General features: G+C 46.4%; 1 protein-coding gene across 1 annotated transcript; it reads left to right on the plus strand.

Moving 5' to 3' along the window:
* Positions 1-3,279: 3,279 nt before the first annotated feature.
* scrt1a (scratch family zinc finger 1a) lies at positions 3,280-10,313 on the plus strand (the record flags this gene model as incomplete). The annotated part of the gene is made up of 3 exons (XM_084484828.1): positions 3,280-3,403; positions 9,397-9,619; positions 9,665-10,313. The coding sequence occupies 3 exons, from the start codon at positions 3,280-3,282 to the stop codon at positions 10,311-10,313; spliced, it is 996 nt and encodes a 331-aa protein (XP_084340954.1).
* Positions 10,314-10,644: the final 331 nt, after the last annotated feature.

Genomic DNA, 10,644 nt, shown 5'->3' on the forward strand with positions numbered 1-10,644 from the left:
TGGGAGATGGATTAATTTTCATCAGAAATAATTTCCGAGGAGTGCAATAAAGTCTGTGTATGAAGTTATAATGAATCATTTGATTATTAGGATTACGGGATGATGGGACTATCCTTGACCAGACTCCAGACCAATTGATTGTATTAGGTGCAATTGAGAGATCATGGCTCCAGTGACTATCAACTTGCAGGGGTTTTTCTGCATGTTTGGTGATTTAAGTGTAAAGAGAGGAGCCCAAGTCTTGGGTAGATAAACTACCGCAAATTTTATGAATTGGATGGGACTCCAAATTTTCTCCCCAGGGAATTCTGTATGCCCGTAAGGCACTACGGAGTTGCAGGTAGAAGAAAAAGGAAGTACCAGGAAGGTTGAACTGAGATTTCAGATCTTGGAAATATCTAAGTGCTTTACCTGACATGATGTCGGAAAGGGTATTGATCCCTTTATCGCTCCATTGAGGGAAGGAAATCTGCAATCTGCAGATTTGCAACATTTTTGTTAAACATCCCATTGTCTTATCCTATAGCTATCTTTGTTGCATACAGGGAATGGGTTAGCTTAGCAATTGTACTTGTTCTATGAACATCCTTACTGTACCGACAGCGATATATTGTTGTTTCCCTTTATTCTGACAAATGTACTTATTGTAAGTAGCTTTGGGTAATAGCGTCTGCTAAGCGCCATTAATGTAAATGTAAATGTTGTGGAACACATCTGTAGGCTACTTGAAACCGGCTATAGTACTGTATAGTACAAATATTGAAATTCTGCTGATTCCTCTATTTTTAAATTACTGCTAAATAAAAAACAAAGAAATACAAATTCCAGAATTGCATCACGTAGAACATTCCGACACACAGCATCGCTGGCCTCGATGGGTGCGTATTACATAAACACACACGTCAGTGAATTACATCACAAGACCCTGTGCCAGCTTTTTGTTTGCTGTGCGTTTGGGGTGGTGGCGGGGATTACGGGCTCTATGTGAGGGTGTGTGTGAGAGAGGAGAGTCGCAGACAGGGAGAGCGTCACTGAGGATGGAAGACTGCAAGCTGGTGAAAAGTGCTTCAATCAAAGCATTGCATTTGATGCCAATGTTTATTTTCTCTCTCTCTCTCTAGCTCTCTCTCTCTCCATCACTTGCTCTCTCTCTGTCTCTGTCTCTGTCTCTCTCTCTCTCTCTCTCTCTCTGTCTCTCTCTCTCTCTCTCGCTCTCTCTCTCCATCACTCCCTCTCTCTTTTGCTCTCATTCTTTTGCTCCCAAGACCATTCAGTAAAAATACCTTCCAATTGTTTGCAAATGGTAATTCACATAAAAGAGTCACGATTGGCTACGAATAAGTAAAGATTTACATGGAAGAATCCTATTGGCCTTTGTGGAATGTATATTTGCATAAGATATTTCTATTGGCTGGCGGGTATGTGATGTAAAGACGCTGACCTGTATGCTCTGGGCCGTAGGAGATTGGTGTCTGGTTGGTCGGTTCTATATTGCTGTTAAACAGTGTGCGGGAGGGCATATTTTTTTAAATCTTTTCCAAAAAAAAAATGTAACGTCTTGGGTTGAGGCAGTCTCTTTGAACTGAGCACATCATTGGAAATATGAATTAGTTTTATGATATAGACCTTTGCTTCAGTTATATAATAGTATAGTATATAATTATAAGGCTTATCAAAAAGGTGGCCTTTATATTGCAATGCAGGTTTTTTTGTTTGACTATTAATTGACAGGGTATAACCCCAAATGTTACCAGCAAATCTCTGTGGGACCACATACAAAATTAAATAGCATAACTGTCTGTTTTAAGTGTCTATACTCTTTTGAATACTGTATTTAACTGAAATACGGACAACGCTGGGGTATTTTCATGATGCAACGAGTTCCAAAAATGCGGGTGACTCTTTTTTTGTTTCAACAAATGACCGAACGCGCCCGCAAAACCAAATAATTAAATCTCTCCCCGGCCGTCACCGTGTTGCTGGTCCCACTGTGGTCCCGCTAGACGACAAGATGCTCTTTTTTGTGCGGTGGATAAAATTAAGCACTTCCATTCCCCCTCCCTCTTGCTCCCCCCCCCCCCACACCCCGCCCCCAACCGGGACGGCGCTTTAAAGCCGCAACAGCTGATTTCGTGGCTCAAAACGACCCGCACCTCCACGCGCGCGCCTATGAGACAAGTAGAGGGAGGAAGGACGACATATAAGTGCAGTTATTCATTAAATGTAAGCAACATTACGCTTTTCAAAACACAACGCTAATTCTAACAGATTGAACAAAACTCGCATGTTTTCGGATTTTTTGCGCTTCGCCAACCTCTTCTTGAACCTTTTTCCAGTTATCCTTGTTGGGCTTGAGTTGACCCGCAACGGCTCCTTTTCCTAAATAACAATCCGCTCTGCGGGGAATGCCAACACTTCCTGCATGGGGGACGTTTGACTGAAGTGTGTTTCGCCTAAAAAAAAAATCCTGGATCCAGTTCTAGCAGGGTGGATTTGGAGCACGGGACTGCTTTTCTGACATCGGTACACTGCTGCACCTCGCACCTCCTCTTCCCCCTCCTCTCGTGCTGACCGGACAGCGGCTCGCGGACGCGGAGACTTGAATAGCGATAGTGGAAGTGGAGGGAGTATAGAGGCTCGCGAGGCTGAGCAAGGGGAGCTGTCCGGTCCTGAAAGAACAAGGCGGGCTGCGCGAGGATGGAGAACGCTTCCGGCCGCTCCATTTAAGGCAGGCATATTTCAACCATGCCCGCGCGACGACCCTACAACAGAACATTGATCATTTTATCTCTTTTATCTCTTATATCCCTTTCTCAATGTTGACGTCCGGAGCCTCACACTAAAGTCTTCACACCGCGACGCCCAGCACGGATTTTTTTTAGCACGAAAGACGATAACGAGAGAGGGAGCGAATACGAAATAATTACACGTGGTATTATTATATAACTATTAACAAAAAAAAAGACCCACGGTGTACTTTGCGTGAATAAACACCGCGAAGAAGAAACTATGTATCTACCGTTGGTGGAAACATTCAAAAAGACATAAGAATTTGACAGTGAAGATATTTCGTTGGTGAGCTCAAGTTTTCGGGTGTGCGACATCAAGAGCTGACTCGGCTGCTGTGTGTGTGAGTGTGTGTGTGTGTGTGTGTGTGTGTGTGTGTGTGTGTGTGTGTGTGTGTGTGTGTGTGGGGGGTGTGTGTGTGTGTGTGTGTGTGTGTGTGTGTGTGTGTGTGTGTGTGCCGTGTATGTGCGTTGGGTCCACCGCTCCGCCGCCATGCCCCGATCTTTCCTCGTGAAGAAAGTCAAGTTGGATGATTTCGCGGCGGCCGACCTGGAGAGCGCGTACGGCCGCAGAGAGGAGCACACGCTCAGCCTGCGCTTCCACCACCATGACAAAGGTTAGCGTCAACCCCGCACGCATGCCCGCGTGCACACACACACACACACACACACACACACACACACACACACACACACACACACACACACACACACACACACACACACACACACACACACACACACACACACACACACACACTCGTATCATTGTACAAGGCGACACGATATGAGTGGATATTTACAAGTATGTATGCACACTCAAACGGCAGCATATATGCACACACACATTATGTACACACACACACACACACACACACACACACACACACACACACACACCACACATAAGCACACATACCATATATATGTTTACCTTCGGTAAGACATTAAAATACTAATTTTCACAGAAAGAAATAAAGTGAGAGAATGAAGGAGGGATGTAGAGGGAGAGAGAGAGAGAGAAGGAGAGAGAGAGAGAGAGAGAGAGAGAGAGAGAGAGAGAGAGAGAGAGAGAGAGAGAGAGAGAGAGAGAGATTGTCAGGGAGGAGGGGTCAAATTAAGGTCAAAACCCAGATCCTGGTGTTTTTCTCTCATTTCAAGGTTCATTCAGCATTACAGTGTAGAGCATTACAGTGTAGAGAGAAGGTTATGTTTGTGGCTGTGTGTGTGTGTGTGTGTGTGTGTGTGTGTGTGTGTGTGTGTGTCAGAGTGTAAGTGTGTTTTTGTGTGTGTGTGTGTGTGTGTGTGTGTGTGTGTGTGTGTGTGTGTGTGTGTGTGTGTGTGTGTGTGTGTGTGTGTGTATAGGTGCTAAATGTAAAACAGTGAGTCTGATGTAACATTATTGAGAGCCTGCATTTAGTTGATGTTAATAATCAATGAATATCAACCAATATTAAGAATCTGAGACATTACATTACCCCATGCCCAACATTGATGGTTAAAGACCAAACCAAATGATGGTTGGGTTGGTTTGAACTGTGTGTGAGTGTCTGTGTTTGTGTGTGTGTGTGTGTGTGTGTGTGTGTGTGTGTGTGTGTGTGTGTGTGTGTGTGTGTGTGTGTGTGTGTGTGTGTGTGTGTGTTTGTCTTTTTGTGGTTAACAGTGTACTCTTTAGTCAGTGAAAACTGATTTCTCTGACACTTTCATCCCAAACGACCGAAACTTTACGTTTGTCATTCATGAGCAGGTATGGGTTAGACATCTTGTGCATGGATGCCCACAGGTAGGATGGCAACATGGAGGTCCGAACCAAGACCCCTTCCACTGACTCAAACTCCCTAACGTCCTTCCCTTATCCCCCCCCAACCCCATCACTCCCAAACCATTGTTAAAAACACACCATATCTTAAAACATACTATAACATAATACTGTATTATATTATATCCCTCCCCTGGGCAGCTATCGAGATGAAAATGTGACCTTTCCAGTCCCCTGCTGTAAAATGTCAGCCGACATATGTTTAATTCAACCCCACCTCCCTCTCTGCTAGAGGTGTCCCATTGTTGTCTTCATTACTTAGTGTCTTAATGTCTGTGGAGGCGGTGTGGGCATGGCGTCTAGAATTCACTATGAGCTTTGTGGAGCCACTTTCTCTCTCCTAGGATGTGACCCCCTTTTCAATGAAGGTTTGTGCAGTTGCGATCAGGGAGGGGCTGTAAGTGTAGGATGCACTTTGTTGATACATTCTGGTGTTACAGCGATGGAAAGTTAACAGAACCGTACAAATGTAACATGAGAAGATGCTAAACTATTGGGAGTATAATCGCCTAGAAAAGTACAACTTGTTATTTTTTAATATACTTCTTTAATTGAGATGGGTATAAGGTAAGAGTTGTAGGAGTCTATTGTCTATGGTGTAGCAGCAGGTGTGTTATCGATACATATATGTAAGTACAAAACCAAACTACCCATGAACAGGCTTGTTAGCCTAGTGGCTAGCACAAAGGTAAGTTCGATCCCTGATGTCTGCACAGTCAACAAAGTATCTAAGATTATCTTTTTATCAAATTACAGTCCCTTTCATTTTGAGTGGACTTCAATTAGGTGTTCTTAAGAAGAAGCTCAATTTAATTTTGAATGCACTTAAAAATGAAGTGTACTTAAAATGAAGTGCACTTCATTTCTTTCTGGTGTGCGGATACTTTGATAAGTAGAACATGGCTAGCCTTGTGTAGACACCGGGGATTGAACTTAATTATTCTGTTTGGGGAAAAAAACAGTCTATTGGAGATTTCTGGAAATTACATGTACTACCTTTGGACTGGGAGTCAAACACGCACCACTACACTACTGACTATGAACTCAACTGATGCAACTCTGACTAAAAACCTATATTAATTAATTGAGAAAAATGTTCATGATTCTAGTTAATCTAGTATTATTATACTGGTCACTGTCAGACTTGAACCCAGAACCCTCAGCCTATGAGGCACAAGAGCTGACCAATGTGCCATCTCATCCAGTCTGTTCTGCTTAAATCATCGCCTCTTCCTCCTCTTTCAACCCATGTATATTTGAAGGGGCTCCTCTACTAAGTGCACTTCAAATGCATGTTCTGAAGGATATAAATGTTCTATAGGAGATAAAAGTTCTGATGAAAATAAATGTTCTGAGGAAAATACACAATTGCATCTGGGCCGGATAGTTGCCCACTCCTAGCTTTACCGCTAGCTGCTCCATAATGACACATACCTGAAGCCCCTGTAAGTCACTTCGGATAAAAGCATCTGCAGCTGAATGATTACATGGTCATTGGATTCAATGACGGTTGACGTAGCTCCATCCAGTCGCAGCACAACAAAGACTGGCAATTATATGTTGTTGTCTCCCAGTCTCCCACAACAGCCCCACAAGGTGACAGTAACTTCCTTCTGCAGAGTCCCACAGTGCGTTCATCGCTCTCCCCCAACAAAGTGTTTTTTTTCCTTCTGCATGGTAGCTGTAGGGGAAAAAATAACATTCAGCGGGGGAAACAGGTGATTCCTCCTGAGGCGTGGCAGTGCTGTAGCTGAGCATGGAAGGAAACGAGGAGGGACTGCGAGCCCTTGTTATAAATATAACAAGAGCAGGAGGGCTGGGGCGAGTGCAGCTTGTTGCATGTGCTGTGTACGCGCACACACACACACACACACACACACACACACACACACACACACACACACACATACACCCATGTAATGCAAGTAATGCATGGCTGCCTTTCTGTCAACTCGGCACAATTCCCAAGCAAGCTGAGTGCATAGCATTACTAAGTGAATGCACATACACACACACTCACGCACACACACTGGCAGACACACACACACACACACACACACACACACACACATACACACACACACACGCACACACGTGCATTGCACGGTTTCTCACAAGCCCAGCCAGTGACCCACAAGTGTCCAGAGCACATGTGTGTTTCAATCAGCGAAGCTAGCTTGGATCAAATTTTAAATTACACCTCAGAGATTTTCTGTCTGCGTGTCTCTTTCTCTCTGGCTACCGCTTCCTCAGTCTCTGCACTCCTCCTCCTCCTCCTCCTCCTTCTCCAGTCTCTACCCATCTCATTTTCTCCTTACTTCAAAGACAAGAGAGAGAGAGAGAGAGAGAGAGAGAGAGAGAGAGAGAGAGAGAGATTAAGACAGAGACAAGAACTGCTGCTTCCTTTCTGATTCTTTGTAGCAACATAACTGTTGAGGTTTTGCCTGACCGTAACAGATAATTGTCTTCCTTTCTTTCAGTTTTTCTTTTTTTGGTTAACCCTCTAGAACCAGAACAAAGTTAGAGACGGACAGAGGCAGCGAGAGAGAGAGAGAGAGAGAGAGAGAGAGAGAGTGATTAAAGGAATGAAAGGGAAATAAGGATACACTTGAGAAGGACAGAAGGGAATGGTGTAGGCCTTAAGAGATAAAGACCAGCATGTTCAACTTAACTGAAACACAATCACAATCTCCAGTGGGCTGGCTAAACGCAGTGTACATTTAAAGACGAGTCTGAGACCTGATATGCAGTGGCTAGGGTGCTCGACTCCCAGCTGAGAGGGCTTCAAGTTACCTTAATGTCCCTGCCCTTGAGCAAAATGCCCTAGCCTCTACCTTCTCCTTAATGACCGGCATCTGTCTTCACTCTCAGACGTCTGTGATAAAAGCTTCTCTAAATGATTCAATACTCAACAGTGAGGCAACCCCCAACCGTGGCAGTACAGAGGGTTGTTGGTTCCCATCCTAGGCAGATCTTCTGTAATCAACACAGTGAACGACTGCAATGCAACAGGAAGCAACTGGCAGTTGTATTAGGGTGGGTTTCCACTGCAGGGTTATTAAAGCACAGTAGATTTATTGAAAGCTGCTGGCTGAAGAGGGGTTAGAATCATACTTGAGTACTTGATAATGCTTCAGGATGTTAGTTATGCTCTATAAAACACATGCACACATGCACACGCGCACACACACATATATACACACACACACACACACACACACACACACACACACTTGCATAACCATCCAGAAACTGTGCTTTGTTCCAGAATGATCGAATATTCATGATTTGTGGCTTGTCCTTTCCCCCATTTTTTCTTCGTATGCTTTCATCTTTCTTCATTATTTTTTCTCCTCGTCTTACCGTCATATAATTGATCGCCACAGTTCATTATTTATTTTTCAGATGAACCCAAAAATAAACAAAAAACAGAAGGATGATATGTGGAATGATATAACCTATGTAGTTGACCTATGTGGCTGTTTCTATTACCAACGTGATATTTGCATTACATTCCTGCAAGGTTAACCTATAGCATTTCGCTATCTCAAGGCCTTTAAGAACTAATGGATCCCTCTGTCTGTAAGAGGAATCAATGAATGCCATTCTATGGGCTTTCTAATAAACAATGGGAAACAAGGTAACACAATGGACTTATTCAGTGTAGGCATTCATACAGAGTGACTCGTTGTCCATTTTAGAACCGTGTCATTAAGGAGCAGGTATGGATTGGGGCATCTCACTCAGTGATGCCCACGGGTAGACAATGGCTGTCCAGGTTTGAACCCAGACTCGGGCTTCGGGCTGGGAGTCACGGGCAACTAGACTATCCTGACTCTAATAACCGTTTGAGCAGACTGGAGTTAGCGTCGCAACGAAAATAAACACATAACACTTGTTCAGACTGGGTGTAAATACAATATGAAAATGTGTGTTTTGTAAAACCAACGAAAGACAATCGATATTCTCAAGTGCTTTTCCCACGTTTAGCGGATCCTTTGAGTAGATCTCTGGAGACAGAGAGAGGAGAAGAGAGAGAGTCAGAGAGAGAGGGAGGAAGAGGGAGCGAGAGAGAGGAAGAGAGATCTCAGAGCCAGAACAGGATTATGTGAAATCAATGTGTTGGAGTCTTCCTAGGGTTACCGGAGAATGCATAGGCCTCTTTGTCTCGCTCCCTTCCTCTGCCTTGCTAACACACAAACACACACACACACACACACACACACACACACACACACACACACACACACACACACACACACACACACACACACACACACACACACACACACCACTGTAGCCCTATTGAATCCTACCATTGTGCGGTTCCCCCAACATATCGATACATTTCCCGTCCATCGGTCTTGTACACGGACCATTAATGAACCACATCTCTCTCTCTAACCTCTCTCTATACATCCCTCTACCCCTCTCTATTTCCAACCTCTCTCTATATGTCTCTACCCCTCTCTATTTCCAACCTCTCTCTATACATCTCTCTATCCCTCTCTCTCTTTCTCCAACATCTCTCCAACCTCTCTCTATCCCTATCTCTCTTTCCACCCTCTGTCTAACGTCTCTCCCCCCCTCACTCTCTCTCTCTCCACCCTCTGTCTAACATCTCTCTTTCTCTCTCTCCCTCCACCCTCTATCTCTCTCTCTCTCTCTCTCTCTCTCTCCCCCCTCTCTCTCCACCCTCTGTCTCACGTCTCTCGCCCCTCTCTCTCCACCCTCTGTCTAACGTCTCTCCCGCCCCTCTCTCTAACGTCTCTCGCCCCTCTCCCTCCTCAGGCTACATCAGCGACTATCTGAGCCCGTCGCCGTACGACGTGGTGGTGGACAGCGATGCCACTGCTGCCGGCGTGCTCTCCTCCAAGGTGCCCTCGCCCGGCCACCACCCGGCCATCCTGTACGACCGCCTGCACGACACCGACTACGGCGGTCTCCACGGCGACTCGGACCAGCCCGACAGCCCGCGCTCCTCGTCGTCGTCCTCGTCGTCGGTGGCGTCCGAGTCGGCGGCCAGCAGCGGCAGCGGTGGCGGCGGCGGCGGCGGTGGCGGCGGCGGCGGCGGCGGCTACATCAACGGTGACGCGGCCGTCAGCGATGGCTACGCCGTCGACGCCTTCTTCATCACGGACGGACGCTCGCGGCGGAAAGCGCTGGGGAACCCCCGCGGCGGCGGAATCGAGGGCGGGGTCGGTGGCGCGGCCGGCGGGGGCGTCGGCGGCGGTGGCGGCGACAGCATCCAGAGACACACGTGCGGCGAGTGCGGCAAGACGTACGCCACGTCCTCCAACCTGAGCCGCCACAAGCAGACGCACCGCAGCATCGACAGCAAGATGGCCAAGAAGTGCCCGACGTGCGGCAAGGTGTACGTGTCCATGCCCGCCATGGCCATGCACCTGCTGACCCACGACCTCAAGCACAAGTGCGACGTGTGCAGCAAGGCGTTCAGCCGGCCGTGGCTGCTGCAGGGCCACATGCGCTCGCACACGGGCGAGAAGCCCTTCGGCTGCGCGCACTGCGGGAAGGCGTTCGCCGACCGTTCCAACCTGCGTGCGCACATGCAGACGCACTCGGCCTTCAAGCACTACAAGTGCAAGCGCTGCGACAAGACGTTTGCGCTCAAGAGTTACCTGAACAAGCACTACGAGTCGGCGTGCTTCAAGGGGGCTTTCTCGCCGATCAGCTCGCTGGGGGACTGATGGAGGTTTGTTTTTTTTCCCGAGGGTCTGTTTTTTCGCTGGCTTGCTGATTACGCGGGAAGGGGAAGGCTGTCTTTCAGAAGTTGTTATGGTATGAGTTAGACACAATATGGGCTAATTGGTATGTTTTACCCCGCCTTTTTGACGAAACATGTATGCACCGTTGATCTCTAGCGAACTCCACCCAATTGTTTTTATATTTTGAATTATCTCGGACAATTTTGGAACCAATCTCTCTTCTTGACAGTTTTGTATGTCGATGCCAAGATGACACAAAAGCACAGGCCTGTTATTTCTGAGAGGCACAATATATTCACAAATATTCATCAAA

This window comes from Micromesistius poutassou (genome assembly GCF_964030765.1).
Source record: "Micromesistius poutassou genome assembly, chromosome: 20".
In the NCBI taxonomy this organism is placed as follows: Eukaryota; Metazoa; Chordata; class Actinopteri; order Gadiformes; family Gadidae; genus Micromesistius; species Micromesistius poutassou.